At 42.7% G+C, this 20,935-nt stretch overlaps 1 protein-coding gene across 1 annotated transcript; it reads left to right on the forward strand.

The window, feature by feature from the left end:
• Positions 1-10,425: 10,425 nt before the first annotated feature.
• On the forward strand, positions 10,426-18,003 carry LOC141790583 (uncharacterized). The gene is made up of 2 exons (XM_074670569.1): positions 10,426-10,726; positions 16,302-18,003. The coding sequence occupies exons 1-2, from the start codon at positions 10,558-10,560 to the stop codon at positions 17,762-17,764; spliced, it is 1,632 nt and encodes a 543-aa protein (XP_074526670.1). The 5' UTR covers positions 10,426-10,557; the 3' UTR covers positions 17,765-18,003.
• Positions 18,004-20,935: the final 2,932 nt, after the last annotated feature.

Genomic DNA, 20,935 nt, shown 5'->3' on the forward strand with positions numbered 1-20,935 from the left:
GAACGAACTGAACCGAATCTCTTACTGAAAAGATTCGGTCATTTTTTAACTCCTCCTCTCCTCTCTTTCGTCTTGCGTCTGTCTCTTGCTAGACCGTAAAGGTCGCCAAACTCTGCACTTGCTTTCCCTTTCATGTCTATGGTGTGTAATGACCTGTTTTATCCAGTCTATGGTAATGACTGAACCAAAAGGAAGGAGTCGGTTGGAAGCCATGTGTCACTCAAACACAGGCTTCCTTTTCTTTGGTGTGGACCAAATGGAGCCAAAACGACTTCCTTCCTCTTAATCAAATAGAAAAAGTAACAGAGCTCTTGTCTGTTTAACACGTGAAGAAAACCTGCTTGCTGTTTATTTTGTGTGCTCTTTAGAAACACACAGATCATATTACCACTAAAATGCCTCATTATTAGATTATTTATAGGTTTTAGAATACAATAGAATACAATACAATAGAATAGAATGCAATAGAATACAATAGAACTTTATTTTCATTGCAACAAGACAATATATATAAAAAAGACTTTTATTTCATTCCTAGAGAAAGAAAACAACTGAAGTTGTTTTTCCATTTGAATGAAGACCTGTTTTATATATATATATATATATACTTATCAGGACAGTGGAATAAGAAGCCTCCTCTGTTCTTGACCTTAAGATGCCTGAAGCAGGAACAACACAGACAGACCCCTCAACAAGTTACTGAAGTTAGAGTATGAACACATCAGACTTTAGTCTCGAGGAACAAATGAAAAGTAGCTACTTTGCAGAAATGTACCCTTTCCAGAATGCTAGTTTTATATATATTTAAAACACATTCCTCTTGTTATTTTGATAGTACCTGTACCATTTGCCCACCTTTCTGTCAAAGTTGCAGTCATGCACAGAACCACTCACAATACATCCAGGTGCCTACTTTATTTGAATGTCTCACTACATCTCTACCTGTCCTTTACCTTGCTGCTCTGAAAATCTAAATTTCCCACCCTGTCCCTCCTCTTATCTGAAGGTACATGCTACTTGGTGACAGTGCCTACATCAGTTGGGAATACCCATTTATTCTCACGCCAAAGTGGGCGGTGGTGCCCTTACCATTCAGGACCAACAGAGAGACACGTGGATCTGCAAATGACGTGTTGTGGTGGAACAAGCGTTTGGCAGGTAAGTCACCCCTTTGAGAACATGTTCTCGGGCCAATGTAGCCTACAGGGCAAAAGCCTATATCCCGTTTCTTGATGTGCAAGGCATCCCCATGTGCAAGTACCTCCCAAGCAGGAAGATATTTAATACCATGGCACAGCTGAGGATCAAACTGACAACCTTTCAGTCTCAAGGTGCACTCTAACCATAAAGTCAGTGAGCTGGTTCTCCTCTAATATGTGATGTCTTGGCAGGGTAAAATGCAAGTCTATTTCTTGTATTTACTATTCTGATCTTCTCTTTAACATGATGTATTAAACAATTCTCATATTTTACCCATTGCATACAGTGTATATAGTGTTGCAGTAGTGTCCAGGGTTAGGGTCAGCAGCAATGGATTCAGAAGTAATCACTGTACAAGAAAAAATGTTGGATGATGCTCTGGGTTATTAAGGCACACGGATATACAGGCATTATTATAGGGCATTGTGCATTTATTAAACACAAAAATAGACAGTAACTGCACATTTAACAGCATTTTATTAAATGTCAATTTGAAATCACACATGCAACAGAAAAGGGTGTGTAAATTAGCTGGAACTTCAAACTATATTGTAATTCTAAGCAATCAGCTGCCACTTTGAACAGAACAGACAGGACAAGGTGAGCAATGACCAAGTGTCTATTGCTTGCTGAGATACTCTCTCATTAAATTCTCAAAAGAGATCCGCTGGGCTCTCATTTCCTCAAGTAATTCATTGTGTCGCCTCTGGCTAGCTTGTTCTGACCCCCGGATAACATCTACAAGTGAGTGTTCTGGTCCCCTCGTCCCCCTCAGTCCACGTGTGTTTGGTGTTGGTGTATCCCCTGCACTGCTGGTCCCTGCATTCTCTCCTGCGCTTGGTGGCAGTCCCTGCCCACCATCTGCACCCAGCACCTCCGGCCTAGGGACATTTAGGTCCCCCTCACTGTCTCTCACAACTGGAAATTCAATGTTATGCTGCCCTCATAACAGTGAATCCATTTGATTGTAATGCTTGAACCGAATCACCCCCCTCCCTGTGCTATTGTTATTGTCCTTGAAACCGTTGTAGCCATCGACAAAAGCCTGCCATTTGCAAGCCACTTTGGCTGGTCCGAAAAACCAGGCCAAATTTTAAAAAATTCAGCCTCCCATCAATGTCCTCCCACAACATTTTTTTGCCCCCTTTCCCCTCTTGATCCTGGTGTTAAGCTCCTGCAGGTTCCAGGGTAGCTCATTGCCATCAGACTCCAGGTGCTCCCTGTAAAAGGAAAATCATGAAAACTATAACAATGTCCAGCTCAAATAATGAGTTTATCATTAAGTTGATTGGATCAGCTGCCTTCCAGATGGAAACGTCTCTAAACATTATGGATGTGTGTATTTTCTATAGTCTCTGTCACACCACATCAAATGTTGAAACGCAACCTATTCATAAATACTTTTTTATTGTTTTGGCTGAGGGAGATCCATCTGTCAAGTGTCCAAGACAAGTGTCCAAGTGTCTTTTTCGTTAAAAGTAAATGTGTTACTGTTATAAAAACTGAGTAACAGGTCCATATGAATAATTGGAATCCTCTTTACAGTGAACACATCCTTACAGGTCAAATTGATCACTATAAATAGATGATAAGTAGAATACAAGCATGTGTATAGAAATGATTCTAAGCTGTTTGATCACTATACATGGAGGATTACTTACTGTGATCACAGCAAGCTGGTTTTTACTGCTTGAACTTTTCGCATGCCTCATCAGCTCGATGAGAAACCTTGTGTGTTCCACAGTGAAAACTGTCCCCTGCCCTGACTCTAATAGACTGCTGGTGTCTGACTGGGGTCCAGTGCTGCTGGGGGCTGACTGGGGTAGCTCTCTGTTACAAAGTGCAATCAAGCTGTGTTTCAGAGAAGTCTGTGTGCCACCAGGAGAAATGCAGCCACTGTTGGGGTAAGTGACGATTCTTTTGACCAATCAACGGTCTGCAGTGTGTAGCTCCACCTTCTGAGGGTGGATTGGTTCAGTCTGGCACCCATATGAAAGGGTCCCAAAAAAGTAGGCCTGCTCATCTCGGTTTCTGGGGATCTGTCCCGGGATAAGTCAGTGGAAATGCTGCAAAATGCGCGCCGTACCGAGTCGAACCGAACCACTCTGCTTGGTGGAAACGTGGCTTAACCCTCCGTTTGCGCGTTCTCGCAGAGGGTCCGCTACATTAAGGCCGTCCCAAACCATGTAGTGTGGAGGGGAAGTGAACCATTCAGCCCTTAAACAGCAAAGAGCCTGCATCGATGCACACTTTCAACGACTTAGACAGTTTGAACAAGAAGGAGGACTCCCGCACACTGTCTAACTTGCAAGAAAGTAATTTATTTGCAACATTTCGGTCTCAGACCTTCATCAGGCAAACAGTCAGACTGTTTGCCTGATGAAGGTCTGAGACCGAAACATTGCAGGACAGCAAATCGCCGCCGTACTCAAGCCCCCACCTACCAAGTAGGCCAGAAGGTGTGGTTGTCCACCCAAGATCTACCCTTGAGAGTAAAGTCTCTGAAGTTGTCATCCAGGTTTGCAGGCAGATTTGAGATCAAGAGAGTCATCAGTCTGACAGCTGTGAGGCTCAAGTTGCCCAGGTCCATGCGAATACATCCTACTTTTCATGTTTTGAAAGTCAAGCCTGTTTACGAAAGTCCACTGGTTCCTGCTGCCCCTCCACCTCCTCCGCCCAGGTTCATCAATGATGTGGCGAGCCTTTTCAGTTCACCGTCTTCTTCGCTGCCACCGCAGGGGAAGAGGTCTTCAGTACCTGGTTGATTGGGAAGGCTATGGCCCTGAAAAGAGATCCTGGGTTCCTGCTCGCCATATCCTAGATGCCCGTCTTATTAAGGATTTCCACCGTTGCCACCCTGATCAACCGACCATGACCAAACCAGCCACAAGAGGCTCTGCTCAACAGACTATTTCTCCCTCTTCCCCTGAGACATCCAATCATGATGAAGACAAGGAGCAGCCTCTTGAAGAGAGTGACTTCTCTTCCGAGTTTATAAAGGGAGAACTTGACTTGGAGATGTCTGATGAATACTAGCCCCCCTCCAGGCCCCCTCCACCCACCCAGCCCAGACTTTGTTTTTTCCTCTTTTTGGGACGTCAGGACGTATTTTTCCACTCACCTTTCCTCTGCTGCTCTGCCTGTGGGACACGCCCACCTAATCAGACAACTCGGTGCACCTGAGCACCCAGCTGCACCCCATCTGCAATCGAGCCTGGATTTAAACCTCCCCTGCAACTTTGCTGCAGTTTGTTTGTTGCATTTGGGTCCAAGCACTGCTTGTTACAGGTAAGGTCTATTGCTGACTCTGTACCATTTCTAATATTTATTCTTGTACATCTACCATCATTCAAACACACCATATTCTTACTTTCTGTCAATTCCTCAATCATTAATCCATTTTCATTATTCGTAATGATGAGCTATCTGTATTCAAATCTCCACACAGTACTACACTCCCTCCCAAGTGGATTGCATTTCATCCATTAGCTGTGATGTTAGCCTGTTACATGGATTGTAAAAGTTAACAATTTTTATCTTCTTTTGTTTGTCCATATTTTTGCTGTTGTGAATTCTAACCCTGACTCATTCCCAAAGACTGTATATTGAATTCCTTGCTTTAAAAACGTTGCAACTCCTCCCCCACTGCCCTCCTTCCTATCTCTGTGAATGCTATTATAACCATGAACACCAAGGTCTAGTGTAGGTCTAAGCCAAGTTTCCTGAATACATATTACATCTGGTGTATGTGTCTGACTTGTGATGAATCCTTTCAGTTCTTGACCATTTGCTAACAGACTTTGTGCATTCCACTGTAATATAATCAGGTTGTCCTACCTCCTGACCCTCCCTGCCTTCCATCCCCTTCTAGTTTTCTGTTGACCTGCCCCCAAGACACATCTTTGACACCCAAATACTTCCCAGCTGCTCTCACAATTATCTTTATTTTTTCTGTCTTTTGTTTGAACTGATCTGCACAACTGATCACATATGCCAGAAACAAAACCAATTTATCTATCGTCAGTCCTGCTATATCTCCCACTGTCTGAGATGAGCCAACCTACTTTTTTGGGACCCTTTCGTATGGGTGCCAGACTGAACCGATCCACTCTCAGAAGGTGGAGCAACACACTGCAGACTGCTGATTGGTCAAAAGAATCGTCACTTACCCCGACAGCAGCTGCATTTCTCCTGGCAGCACACAGACTTCTCTGAAACAAAGCTTGATTGCACTTTATAACAGAGAGCTACATGCCGATCACAGAGAGGACGATATGCTACATGTCTTCCGTCTATGCTCTTTGTTTACTGTGTCGTGTTTTTCTTCTTTGCGGGGTAAGCTGCTACGGCGTCACGCTATTGTTTAAAAGCTGCGGCTTCCGGCATCCAGCTTACACGCCGCCTACCACGAGAGGGTACAGTTTGCTGTGGAAACGCAAACAGGATCAGGCTTAACTGTACCAAACCATCCCAAACCGTACTGAACCAACCCGGTCTGCTTGGTGGAAACGCAGCTTAATACTCCTCTTGTGTCTCTCCAAATCCTCACCCACAGGAATGCTTGTTATCACTCCCCTCACCAGTCTCCTCTCACCCAACACTCTCCTTTCACTCACCATTTTATTACAAAAACTTTCAATCTGTAACGCTTTGTTCTTCTGTTCATCTGTTTTACATATCACCAACAAATTTCCATCCCTCAGGACTTTGGCCGTTTCCACCTCTCCAATCTTTTTCTTTATCTCTCTTGACAGTGCTATATGACCCACCTGTAAGTGTTCATCTTCCCTTTTGAATGTTAGAATTATTTTAAATTCTTCTCTCACTATCTTTTTACGGTTGTCTTGTTCCTGATCAAACCCTCATCTCGCCTGTTTACCCCTGACCACCTTCCTCTCTGGGTCCCTACTACACTCCAGCTCCTTAACTCCATGTCGTCCTCCTCCTCTCCTTGTGTTGCCATTCTGATCCAGTCACAAACCAGTTTATGCCAACCGCCAAGTCAAAATTAAAAAAATGTTTAACACTCGCAAAAACCAACTTTGACAATTGTTTGAAACACGAGCTGCAGCTCCACTTCCAAACCTTGTTTCCACCAACACTCGGCGCAGCCTCACACGGCAACAAGGGTGTCGACAGATGTGCTTCACTTTTAAGTGTCCTCTGGAAACACTTCCACTTCCTTCAAATTGATGAAGATTTTTTCTTAATTTGCTTGTGTTTTGTCTTTATACATGTGTTTTCTTAAGTTGCGGCGTTATGAGCTCTCAGGGCCACCGTACAAAAGGCGGTAAAGGAAAAACATGTGATGTTGCAAATATTAAATTTTTGCTTATAATCAGTAAAATTAATCTGCTTAATAACATAATCTGTAGGCCTGTTTTATGAAAAGGAGTAGACTGTGTCTGTGAAACATGGTATGAAAGAGGATGTTAGAGCTATTTCTGAGAAGTTACAATATCATGGAAAAGTTTATTTATTTCTATAATTCCATTCAAAAAGTCAAAGTCAATGGAAAGACTAGTGGAAGTGAAAAATGAGGCAGGAGAAGATGCACCAGCAAAAGAGATGACCGCAGGCTTCAGTGGAGTCACAGCTTCAAAAACCACCACATTCAGACGCATCCGGGAGATAGGCTCCAACTGTCGGGTTCCTCGGGTCAAGCCACTTCTAAGCCTGAGCCAACGTAGGAAGCATCTCAACTTGACCAAGGAGAAGAAGGAATGGACTGTTGGCCAGTGGTCCAAGGTCTTCTTTTCCCATGAAAGTAAAGTCAAGGTCCAAGGGTTTGGGGGAAGATGGGTGAGAAGCAGAATCCAAGCTGCTTGAGGTCCAGTGTGAAATATCCACAGTCAGTCATGATTTGGGGTGCAATGTCTGGTGCAGGTGTTGGTAAACTCTGCTTCCTTACATCCAAGGTCACAGCAACAGTCTACCAGAGTGTTTTAGAGGACTTCATGATTCCTTCTACTGAGAATTTGTATGGAGAGGCAGATTTCTTCTTCCAGCAGGACCTGGCCCCTGCCCATACCACCAGAAGCACCAAAACCTGGTTTGATGCCCGTACCATCACAGTGCTTGACTGGTCAGTCAACTCGCCGGACCTAAACCCCATTAAGAATCTGTGGGGTATTATCAAGAGGAAAATGAGGGGCACCAGACCCAAAAACAAAGAAGAGCTGACAGCAAGCATCAAGGAAGTCTGGGCTTCCATAACTCCCAGGCAAAGCCATGGGCTGATTGCCTCAATGCCACAGCACATGGAGGCAGTGATTGAGGCAAAGGGATTCCCAACCAAGTATTGAAGACTGACATATTGATTTGAAGGTACCATATTTTGATTGATTTGATGAAAAGTTCAAGTTTTGTAATTATGGAAATAACTAAACTTTTACATGATATTCTAAGTTTATGAAAAGGGTCTGTATTTCAATTACAGGCCAAACTTCAATGAAAACCCCCAATGAAAAAGACAGCAGTGCCATTTAGTGACTTTGAGGACAGTGCAAGTTCCCCAGTGCAGAGGAAGGTTTGTTTTTAGAAAAAAAAACGATTGCTAGCTTGCAGACAACACACACGCCTCCCAACAACTGTCAATTTTGTAAATGTTCCACGGTTGAGTTATTGATGGGGAAAAGCTGAATCTGTGAATACCTTTCTAACTCCAGAAAAGGCCCAGTTTCTTTCACAGCCTGTGGTTGCAGGGCACATGGACTATCATGCATGCCTGCTTGTGGACCATGTCAGGTTGGGAATTGTAAGAATCACAGAAATCAACCTCTAATGGAGGAAGAGTGTGAGGACTTATGGTCAATCTAGTGAGGGTCTAAGTGCAATAAGTATAAAACAAAATAAGCCAGAGAAATGCACTAAAAAGAATAAATAAAAAAAAGGCACAAAAAATGCTTTTGAAAAACTATATAACAAAATTTAAAACACAAAAAAATAAAAGAGGTTACAATGTAAAAAGACTGAAATCTAATCATTTTTTTTTGGTCTTATTTTCAGTAAAAAATGTTATTTCAGTAAGAATAGGAGAAAAAAAGATGTATCATGGTATCTGGATCTTTTGTTAAATGATTTTAAATTTTGATTGTTTTATTCAAAAAATGTTCTTTTTTTCAGATTGAAGTCCTTCATTTTAGCATTTGTTTACAAGCTTAGCTGGAAAAATAGTTGTGATGTCGGATTCCCCGAACAAACATTTAAAAACTGACTCATGTGTGATGTGTATTTTTAGGGAAAATATGGCTCCTCATATTGTTTGTAGACATCATCATCACCATCATCATCATCATCATCATCATCATCATCATCATCATCATCGTCATTCAACTTTTTCCTATGGTCTGGACTTAAAAAAGCAAACTGATAAAAACAGAACTGTTAAAGAACTGCAATTTAAACTGAATCGGCACTCCAAAAAATATTTTTTTAAAAATTAGGTGACAAACTTGACGCACTTTATGTTTTCAGGTTAAGTTTATGTGTGTTACACTGCATTTGACGTTCAGTATTTCAATTGCAATCAAATAGAAAAGTTGATTTCAATCAAATAGTTTTGGCTTAAATTGTCCTTTCAATTTTAAAGGGGCTGTGAGGAGTTCCTACGTGTTCTTCAAATAGGTTCCCTTCTAGATATATGCCCGATCATAATCCACACAATAAATGAGATTGTCAGCACCAATATTGCTGGTTACAGATAATTTCAAAATGCTACTTCTCAGCGTCCCAATCAGGTTGGGCAGGACTGGATTGATTTACGTCACATCTGAGTCTCTATGACAACACCATGCCGGCTGATAAAGTTTAGTAGTGAAAAGAGAGATCTGTGTTTTTCTCTACTAAAAATGATTTCTGTGATTAATTTTGTATTGATGGTGGACACAGGAGCCTAACTGTCGGACAGAAAAAGGACAGAAGAGCAGAAGAAAGATAAACAGGAGACAGTCCGAGCTAAAGGCTAACACAGGAGCTAAACTGTTTGTGCTAATGTCCATCCAACCCACGTGCAGCAGTTATTCTGCAGTGGTCTGTTCAAACTTGAGAGTCTATCAATAAATGAAGAGTGAGGTTACGTTAGCTCTGCTTGGTAGATGACTGGCAGGACATAACCAGGATTCACTGACGTTAAACGTTACAGACATGTCTTGGAGCACCAGGCTGTCAGCTGAGCTAAATATAGACAGCTACTAAACTTAACAGACAGTGTTTACTTGTTGTTATGTTAGTCTACAGATACATCTTAGCACCGGGCTGCCGATAGCACTACAATTAGCCGGCTATTACAACATTTGCTTGATGTTACGTTTGAAGCCGTAGCGCTATGTAACTGCACTGATAAAAACCTTACCTCGGCGCGTTGTATCCAGTAAAAAGTTGTCTTGAATAAAGAAAATTTCAGCTTTTAAGAGTTTAGGAAGTTTCCTTCCTTTGATTCTTTATAGATGAAAACCTGGAGGCAAAAGCAGCACCACTCCAACAGACAGATACAGTCATTTAGCAGGAATGGGCCTAAAACAGCAGTAAAAACTCCTTTGGACAAAGTTCAGTCCTAGTTCCTCTTTTGTTTGTTATCCAACCTAGAACAGGCCCCGACTCAGCCACAAACTGCTTTTAATTCAATTCAACAGAATCAGAAAGAAGTAAAGAAAGATTAACCTTCACGTTGAGAGATGTGCATGTTTATAGCTCATGGAAGATTAGATGCCTTGGATCCATGGCATACAGGGTCAGTGTGGCTTTGTGCAGACTGTCAGGGTTAAGTTCAACACAAGGTGCTGGTAGACATATTTAACACAATAAAGGCACTCAAATGACAGACAGACAGACTCTCCCAGTTTCCTTTTTACTTGCAAGAGAAGAGTGGCTGAAGAGACCTTCCTTTATTCTCTCACAAACCCTCCTCAGCTAAACTCTCGGCTCAGTTCTTTAATTGAATTTCACACATAAGGTGTACACACGGGTGTTTGACAGGAAAAAGGAAGTATGCAAAGATAGGCATAGGCGGTTGGGGTCAAACTGTTGAACTACTTATAACCACTTCCCTTTTGAAACCTCCCTCAGCGGTAATGAAACTGTCTAACTGCAGTGGAAAATTACAGCAAGCACAAGCTTCTTGCTAAGAACAAATGATGCACACACACACACACACACACACACACACACACACACACACACACACACACACACACACACACGGAATATCACTCTCTGATTGGACGCTGCAGCAGCTCAGACTTCTCTACATGAAACATAATGAGAGTGAAAAGACGAGCTGAAAACAGTCACTGAGGATCGTTCTGAAAGACTGTTTAGTTTTCTCTTCCTCCTTCTTTGAGTCTTGGGTGTGAGGAGATGTCCAGATTTCAGGATCTTAAAGATTTATTCGAGCGGCGGCTGCTCACTGCGGTCATCAGAGACCTGGCAGAAAGTAGAACAGAATCTGGATACGAAGAGGAGCTGCAGCGCCAAAGAGAACTACTGGATGTGATTTTAATCCCTGAGATAAAGCTGCACAGAGCAGGTTAGTTCCTGAAAATGTGTGTGATAATGTTTCAGGGAATCGAGCCCGTTGCTAACGTTGATAGACGTAAAATCTGACCAAATACGATTTAATTCATGCAACACAGAAACAACACCCGTTTCTTTTCGTCGGCCACGAACTCAAGATACAAACCGTTGGTAAAATATTGAAGACTTTATCAGGGGCTCAGGCCTGCTACGTGACGTACACGACAAAGCCATGGGCCCCCATTATTCTCCCATTCGTTTATTTTTTATTTTTTATTTCAATTTGAATACAATTTCTGTGATCAATTTTGTAGTGATGGTGGACACAGGAGCCTAACTGTCGGACAGAAAAAGGACAGAAGAGCAGAAGAAAGATAAACAGGAGACAGTCCGAGCTAAAGGCTAACACAGGAGCTAAACTGTTTGTGCTAATGTCCATCCAACCCACGTGCAGCAGTTATTCTGCAGTGGTCTGTTCAAACTTGAGAGTCTATCAATAAATGAAGAGTGAGGTTACGTTAGCTCTGCTTGGTGGATGACTGGCAGGACAAAACCAGGATTTACTAATGGTACACATTACAGACATGTCTTAGAGCACAGGTGTCGTACCAATGTACTTATCCCTGTCAGAAAGTGTTTCCCCTGGCCGCGGGAGAGCGCATGCGTTCAGTGAAGGTGGAGCAACAGAACTGTGTTTTATTTCATATAACTGAAAAATTAAACTTAACTAAATTAAAATGAACAATTGTATTGTTTAGTTCAATGTTTTGGTTTTGTAATTTTCTACAAGGTTTTTGCAACACCAGTGTAGTTACTTATTTAGGTTTGCTAAGCTGCCCGTATGATTCATGCCTGATTCTCTCCCAGCGAGTGATGGAAAAAAACGTTCTTTTCAGTGAACTGAATCATTAGAATCAGTTCAGTAAAATGATTTGTATAAAAGATTTGTTCACCCGATCCTTCAATACTCATCTGCAGCTCTGCCTATGAATCAGAATTTAACAATATGAATCACAGTAGAACATGTAGTTGTACCTGCAGTCAGACTGAGGACGGCAAATGAGCTGAGAATTTAGAGGGATGAAGCTACAGTTTGCAAACTGAATGTTAAAACAATCACATATATTTTTCCTGACAGTTCTGTTCACTTCAATCAGTACATAAATGACTCACTGTCAGTGAACATTTTTAAAATGTAGACCCACAGGATTATCAATAGTTTCTACCTGACCAATTAATATTTATTTATATGTTCAGGACAGGTCAGGGGTGGGATCGTAAGAACAGTGAATTTCCATCACACCCTAAATGCAGCAGAACATGCACACAGCACAGAAAACATGGAGTCCACCGCGTGGGACTTCTTCAAAGTTTATAAATAAGAAAATTATTTCAGGTAAATTCCATGAGGGGGAAAAGGGAGCAGCTTCAATACTTCAAACCTAAAACCTTCAAACCTTTTTTTTTTTTTTTTCCGTTGCTAGGCGCTCCCCAAGTAGCTGCCTGTTGCAGCAGCTCTCTCGTCTTTGTCCGTTTCTTGTAGTTTTTTTCGTCTCTTTTTCGTAATCTTTGTATTTGGAGTGGATCATCACTTTGTATGGTTCATTGTTGGTCACGGACACCAAACTTTTTGTGGCTTCAGCGATATTTTTACAACTTTTCTCTTGTGTTTGTCTGGAGATCCTACATGTAACCATGGCTGCATTGTTTACATGCAAAATTAGCTGTTAGCAGCCTGTAGCATGTCAATGCTAACTAGTGTAGGGCTTGATGATTTCCCTCGAGCTGAGGAGGAGGAAGTGAGGGCGACGTGCTGGTTCTCGGATGTGAGCTGGGAGGTGACGACGTGGACCTGTCCTTCCATCCATCGTTGTTGGGAACGTGGGATCTAGCTCCGGGGGATGGATGAGCTAGCTGTGCTAACCCAGCGGCAGAGGGGCTGCCGGAGGGCAGAGTGGCATCGTGCTGTTCACGGACGTGGCTGACGGAGCTGACATCGGACGCCGGCCCCACATTGGAGGAGCTTTGCCTGCTGTGAGCAGACAGGATCCAGGAGACAGAGACTGAACAGACTGCTGGGGAGGCTCAGTCCTGAACCCTGTGGAGGTGGAGACTGGCTGGGCTGGAGAGTGGTGGACGGGATGTCGTCATCTATTTTCTTATGGACATTTTAGCACTTTCTATACACTTTCTTACTTTTGTTTTTTTAAATGCTGCGGTGACTCCTGAATTTCCCCTCGAGGATAAATAAAGTATTTTCTATTCTATTTCTATTTTCTAATCAGTCACCTGAAACGAAACCGTCGCTTCGACAGAGTTTTAAAAGTACAGGAGGACACCCGGGCTGCTAAAGACGCAAGTAATGTAAAGCCAACCTCAACCAAGGCCACTGGGACTTATAGACTTTTGTAAAATCCAAGAAATTTGCCAGACATGACCCAGGGGCTGAGGTGATTTAAGAATTGTTAAGAATACAGTGTCAGAACATGTGCCGTCTTAAAAAGTAGTAAAGTTTGTAGCTTATCCCCTCTCTCTGTGTGTAGCTGTGTTTTCATGACACTTTTCTGTAAAATAAAGCTATTTCTGAAGTTTCTAAAAAGTACAAAAATGCCGGTGTTTCCATTACAAATAGAATTGCAAACAACTTAAGTAAAGTAAGGTGTAACGTCCGTCCAGACGCTGCACTGATGATGATGATGCTGATTCATGAACATTAGTGTTTTTATTCTCTGATCAAACTGTTGGAACAAAACAAAGCGCCAAATCACAGCAGAAGTAATTCAGAGTTCCCTCTCTTATAAATCAGGTTAATACCTTGTTTTTAATCGAACGGACTAAATAGCCTTATGTTTTTAATCGTAATTTTATGACAGGATGTCGTTTGTACATCGTAGGTTCACATTTCTCCTCGTGGAACTTCAACGTGCGCTAAAGAGCACGTGAAGTTATGCTCCAACGTGTTCTCAGACACACAAACTTGTGCGCGCATTTACACACAGAGTCAAGCTCATTCCCTACAGCAGACAGTTCTGGGAAAACCACACCACCACAAGAAACATCTCCCAACACTTTCTCTGTGAAGATGCAACACTCACTCTCCTGTGCTCGCACCCCCACCCCCCGCTGCTGACAACGTCGCCCCCTCCCCCCAAGACTGTTGACCCAGGGGAAACACTGGTGTGATATTACACGCTCTCTGTCCCTCCTACGATGTCATTCCTCTCTTCTTCAGTGTCCATGACAGCTACATACAAATGACTTGGTATGGAAATGAGTTGTTTACATCATTTAGTGATTTAGTTCATCTGTAAAACACAGCACTGAAGAGTGAAGAAGATGGAAAAACAAAAACATAATAGAGCTAACTGGGCAGGTGTCAAGTTTAGCTCACAGGTCAATGAAGGATGAAATATCAAGTAGTAATGGAGCCATATGTGCTCCAACACAGCAGGGATCATCATCTTAGTCTGAACACTGCAAAGACTCAAAATCTTTCAAGAACGTTTGAATTCCTAGTTGAAATGTCTTATATCTAGTCAGATCACACTGAACTTAAAATTTATCACCTAAAGTCACTTGATTTTACACTTGCTTGAAACAAATTTCATTTGAAAAATAACTGATCTTTAACGAAACAAAAATGTGTTTTACCCGATTACTCGATTAATCGATGGAATTTTCAGTAGAATACTCGAATACTAAAAGATTTGATAGCTGCAGTCCTACTGCAATTTTGATAGTATTTTATATATACCGTAAAATACCAAATAAAAGCCGGGTTCCAATTTAACACCGGGTTCCAAATAAACGCCGGGGGTATGGTAAGTTACTCGGCGCAGCAGGTCGTATTTACAGAACACACATGCAAACGCTGAGCTCACAACTGACAGTTGACTCTTGAAAAATGATTGTTGTAAAAGAAACATCATCAGACTGCTCCTTATTAGTAGTGGTGCAACGGATCATGATTGATCTGTGATCCATTAGGATCGACGTGATCGGTTCGTCACACACATGACCCTACAGCAGTGTTTTTTGTGCAGCAGAAGCCCAGAGAGCTCGCACTAAACACCCCCTCCCTGCTCGTCTGCTGTCTGCCCGTATGCCCCGTCTGAGTGCAGACTCTGATGAGCCCATATTTTACTTGACCCAAAACACAAATAAACGGACTCCCACCGAAAAAATCTGATATCAGTCTGCATTCAGGCTTTATTTAGAGAATTTTCAGCGCGTTACTTTCACACAAAAACACCGCTAAATAAGGCTCTAGTTCTCATCGTGTCGTAAAACGGCGCTACCTTCGCTGCAGAGCCACAGCTGGGTACAAGGCACTCGCCGCTTAGTGTATCAGTCCACGCGTGGCGTGCCAGATATAAACAAACGCAGGTAGTCTGCCAGGACGAATTATGCAATAACAACGTAAAGATGAGGAGGCTTTGAAGAGTCAAAGAAGAAGACGTTACCACTTCCGCTGAATGTTAATTTCTGGGAAAGAAATAAACACCTGTTCCAAATAAACGCCCGGTCCCAAATAAACGGCTGGTCTGCGCAGTGATTGAAACAAATAAACACCCCGGCTACTATTTGGTATTTTACGCTATATATATATATATATATATATATATATATATATATATATATATATATATATATATATATATATATATATATATATATATATATATATATGTCATGATCTTAAGTTGATATATGTGTGTGTGTGTGTGTGTGTGTTATCAGTCAACAGTTATCGGTAACAGCCTTTAGAAGCGGAAAGTTATCGGTTATCTGTATCAGTTCAAGAATAAATTTACCAGCATCCCTAAATAATTCATATAATAATGTCTTTATAACTGACCTCCATTAGATACCATCTGATGGGTTAAAAGCAGAGCCATGGCTAGGAAAAGAGCCTATCAACAGTGCAGTTATAACAGTTGCTGCAGTTAAATTGAAATTTAGGAAAACTGTTTCTACTGTTTTACTGTAGGAAACTTTAGCTATTTATCTTTTTAAGTTTTCATTCAACTTTATAAAACATGCTGCTGAGCCTGGGAGCTGTTTAATAAACTCATGCTTAAAGGTATTTGAATTAAGTAAGTGTTAGAGTTTGTATTGTTCAAAATTTTTACACCAATATTTGCACTTTGACTGTAAATTAATATCAGCTTCAAATATCGGTTATCGACCTCCTTGACTACAAAAATCTGTATCGTATCGGCCCAGAAAAATCCATATCAGTCTATCTCTAATAATTAGGGTGAATATGCGTCAGTTTCATGGTTATTTGATACATTTAGTCAACTCACAGTTTTTATTAGTGAATTATTTGACATGCATTTAGTTAAAAGAGTCTGTGTTTATATTTCTGAGAGCTGGTCATCATCATTTGAGCGTACGTGAATGAGGCCCAGTGTGTCGACAAGCAGGAGGCTCCCGTAATCATTGGTCCAGTAAATGAGATTGTCATTACAGTTTAGCAGCAGAGCTGAAAATAAAGATCCTGAGGTTGTTTTTTTTTCAGATTTTCTTTTCCATCAGGAAGATGATCTAATATCTCATCAATATTTGTTCACTGTGTCCTGCAGATGTTCAGCAACTAATGGTGAAGAAAGAGGAGCTTCCCCCTGAGCAGCAGGAGAGGAGACCCTATCCAGACCAGGAGGATAATGAGTCCCCACTCATTAAAGAGGAACAGGAGGAAGTGTGGATCGGTCAGAGGAGAGAGCAGCTTCAAGGACTGGAGGAGGCTGATACCAAGGTCCTGTTTCCTTCAGTCCATATGAAGAGTGAAAATGATGAAGAGGAACCTGAGTCTTCACTGCATCATCAGAGACTCACTGACCACATGGAAACAGCAGCTGGTGGAAAGGACTGTGGAAGACCAGAACCAGCAAGGAGCTCAGATCCAGAAAAGAATTTAGAGAATGAGGTTAAGACTGAAACCTCATCAGATACTGGATCAGGGTCTGAAACTGAAGCAGAAGACTGGAAGGAGACCAGAGACTGTCTTCAAATATCAAAATCTGCCACAAACAAAAAAGCAGAAACTGCTAAAGTGCATAATTGTCCTGAGCCTGATCAAACCAATCATATGGTTTCTCTGACGGAAAAGAGACCTTTCAGTTGCTCTGAGTGTGGAAATAGTTTCACTTTAAAGAAACATTTAGGCAGACACATGTTTGGCCACACTAAAGAAAAACCTTTTAGCTGCTCAGAGTGTGGAAAGAGATTCAATCATAGAGCAGATTTAGGCAGGCATATGTTAGTGCACACCAAAGAAAAACCTTTCAGCTGCTCTGAGTGTGGAAAGAGATTTAACCTTAAAGGAAATCTGACTTCACATATGTTAGTGCACACCAACGAAAAACCTTTCAGCTGCTCTGAGTGTGGAAAGAGATTTAACCTTAAAAGAAAACTAACTTCACATATGCTAGTCCACACTCAAGAAAAGCCTTTCAGCTGCTCTGAATGTGGAAGAAAATTTTACCAAAAAGGAAAGCTGACAAGACATATGTTTGTCCACACTCAAGAAAAACCTTTTAGCTGCTCTGAGTGTGGAAAAAGATTTAACCATAAATCAAATCTGACTGCACATCTGTTTGTCCACACTCAAGAAAAACCTTTCAGCTGCTCTGAGTGTGGAAAAAATTTTAACCGTAAAGCACATTTGACTACACATATGTTTGTCCACACTCAAGAAAAACCTTTTAGATGCCCTGAGTGTGGAAAGAGATATAACCAAAAAGGAAATCTGACTTCACATATGTTTGTCCACACTCAAGAAAAACCTTTTAGCTGCTCTGAATGTGGAAGAAAATTTAACCAAAAAGGAAATCTGACTTCACATATGTTTGTCCACACTCAAGAAAAACCTTTCAGCTGCTCTGAGTGTGGAAAAAGATTCAATTATAAACAAGATTTAGGCAGGCATATGGTAGTGCACACCAAAGAAAAACCCTTCAGCTGCTCCAAATGTAGAAAATGGTTTAAATACAAAGTAAGTTTGACTAGACATATGTTTGTCCACACCAAAGAAAAATCTTTCTGATGCTCTGAGTTTGGAAAAAGATTTAACCGTAAAGCAAATCTGTCTGGGCATATCCTTTCCTGCATTCAGCAGCTGATCTGAATGCAGGAAAGGATTTAACTACAAAGTAGGGTTGACAACACACGATTGTTCATCACTGAAGGGCTCTTCTCAGCTGTTTGGTTGTGGTCCTTTAATTTCCCTTCAGCTGAAGCTTCACATGTCAACACACAGTTTGGAGGAAGACCTCTTCACCTGATTTGAATGAAGTAGACTTTCTTTGTCTTCAGAGTTATAAAGTATGTGTTATTGAAAGAATGTGAAAAGCTTATTAAAATAAATTTGTGTCTGTAAACATGATACATATGAACGTCTTCTTTTATAAAGCAGTTTGGTGTACCATGGTGTACTATCTTATATTTTACAAGAGTCCTTCATTTTACATTAAGGTGCCAAAACAACTGTTGAGAGAAAGAGAGAGAGAGAAAGGAGGACAAAAAGGGAGCTGCAAAGGTTTCAGGGGGTTGGTTTTCAGCTGAAAAAGCTGGATTTTCATTGAAGTTCGGCCTGTAATTGAAATAAAGACCCTTCTCAAAAAATTAGAATATCATGTAGAAGTTTAGTTATTTCCATAATTCCATCCAAAAACTTAAACTTTCATACATTATAAATTTAGGGCCTACAATTTAAATGATTTTAAGTATTTATTTATTTTTACATAATTTGGGCTTCCAGCTCATAAAAGCCACGGAAACAGGAATTCAAGCTTACTGTGAAGAAATTTTTCTTAATTTTTGCAGAGAGAATAAAAAAAAATTGGGATCATATCAAATCATTCAAAATATGGTACTTTCAAAAAGATATAATAATAATAACTTCATTTATCTAGCACCTTTTAAAAACAAAAGTTTACAAAGTGCTTTTAAAGAAAACACAACAACAAAACACAGAAACACAAAAACAAAACACACAGTTCTCAGAGGCACTCGAGCAGAAAGAAACCAATGCGCAAATTCAGGAACCCAGAGAATACAAGAAACATACAACACAATATGAGACCATGAGGAAAGAAATAAAAGCTAAAAACATAAATCTCAGTAAGAGAAAGAAGGAAAAAGAAAGGGCAACAAAAGGCAGTTACAAACAAAATCAGAACATCAAATACACCCTAGGTCGCATTTCGATGATCGACTTTATAGTCGTGTCATCGGACTTGGGGCCGCATGTATTTGACACTCGGTGAAGAGAGGGGCGGAGCTGTCAACCGATCACCACCTGGTGGTGAGTTGGCTCCGATGGGGGGGGGGGGAATGCCGGTCAGACCTGGGAGACCCAAACATATTGTGAGGGTTTGCTGGGAACGTCTGGCAGAGTCTCCTGTCAGAGAGAGCTTTAACTCCCACCTCCGGGAGAGCTTCAACTGTGTTCCGGGGGAGGTAGGGGACAGGTAGGGTCCGAATGGGCTTTGTTCCGTGCCTCCATTGTTGAGGCAGCCAATTGGAGCTGTGGCCGTAAGGTGGTTGGTGCCTGTCGGGGCGGCAACACCCGAACCCGCTGGTGGACACCAGCGGTGAGGGATGCCGTCCAGCTGAATAAGGAGTCCTATCGGGCCTTTTTGGCATGTGGGACTCCTGAGGCAGCAGACAGGTATCGACAGGCCAAGCGGAATGCAGCTTCGGCGGTCGCCGAGGCAAAAAACCCGGACATGGGAGAAGTTCGGTAAGGCCATGGAGAACGACTTCCGAACGGCTTCGAAGACGTTCTGGACCACCATCCGGCATCTCAGGAGGGGGAAGCAGTGCATTGTAAACACTGTGCTCAGTGGGGTTGGTGCACTGCTGACCTCGACTTGGGATGTTGTGGATCGGTGGAAGGAATACTTCGAAGACCTCCTCAATCCCACCGGCATGCCTTCCTTGGAGGAAGCAGGGCTTGGGAATGATGGGCTCTTCCATCTCTGGGGCTGAGGTCGCCGAGGTGGTTAAAAAGCTCCTTGGTGGCAGGGCCCCGGGCGTGGATGAGATCCGCCCAGAGTTCCTTAAGCCCCTGGATGTTGTGGGTCTGTCGTGGCTGACACGACTTTGCAACATTGCGTGGACATCGGGGACAGTGCCTCTGGATTGGCAGACCGGGGTGGTGGTCCCTCTTTTTAAAAAGGGGGACCGGAGGGTGTGCTCCAACTACAGGGGGATCACACTCCTCAGCCTCCCTGGTAAGGTCTTTTCGGGGGTACTGGAGAGGAGGGTCCGTAGGATAGTCTAACCTCGGATTCAGGAGGAGCAATGTGGTTTTTCGTCCTCGCAGTGGAACTGTGGACCAGCTCTATACCCTCAGCAGGGTCCTCAAGGGTGCATGGGAGTTTGCCCAACCTGTCCACATGTGTTTTGTGGACTTGGAGGAGGCATTCGACCGTGTCCCTCGGGGACTCCTGTGGGGGGTTCTCCGGGAGTATGGGGTGTCGGCCTGCTTGTTACGAGCCGTCCGTTCCCTGTACGACCGGTGCCAGAGCTTGGTTCGCATTGCTGGCAGTAAGTCAGACTCGTTTCCAGTGAGGGTTGGACTCTGCCAGGGCTGCCCTTTGTCACCGATTCTGTTCATAACTTTTATGGACAGAATTTCTAGGCGCAACCAGGGTGTAGAGGGGGTCCGGTTTGGTGACCTCAGGATTGGATCGCTGCTTTTTGCAGATGATGTGGTCCTGTTGGCTTCATCAAGCGGTGACCTTCAACTCTCTCTGGATTGGTTCGCAGCCCAGTGTGAAGCGGCTGGGATGAGAATCAGCACCTCCAAATCCGAGTCCATAGTCCTCAGCCGGAAAAGGGTGGACTGCCCTCTCCGGGTCCGGGATGAGATCCTGCCCCAAGTGGAGGAGTTTAAGTATCTTGGGGTCTTGTTCACGAGTGAGGGAAGGATGGAGCAAGAGATCGGCAGGCGGATCGGTGCGGCGTCTGCAGTAATGCGGACTCTGCACAGGTTTGTCCTGGTGAAGAGGGAGCTGAGCCGGAAGGCGAAGCTCTCTGTTTACCGGTCGAACTTCGTTCCCACCCTCACCTATGGTCATGAGCTTTGGGTAGTGACCGAAAGAACAAGATCATGGGTACAAGCGGCCGAAATGAGCTTCCTCCGTAGGGTGGCCGGGCTCTCCCTTAGAGATAGGGTGAGAAGCTCGGCTATCCGGGAGGAGCTCGGAGT

This window comes from Halichoeres trimaculatus, unplaced genomic scaffold, assembly GCF_033239565.1.
Source record: "Halichoeres trimaculatus isolate MK-OKI-2021-1 unplaced genomic scaffold, fHalTri1.1 fHalTri1_scaffold_5, whole genome shotgun sequence".
NCBI lineage: Eukaryota > Metazoa > Chordata > Actinopteri > Labriformes > Labridae > Halichoeres > Halichoeres trimaculatus.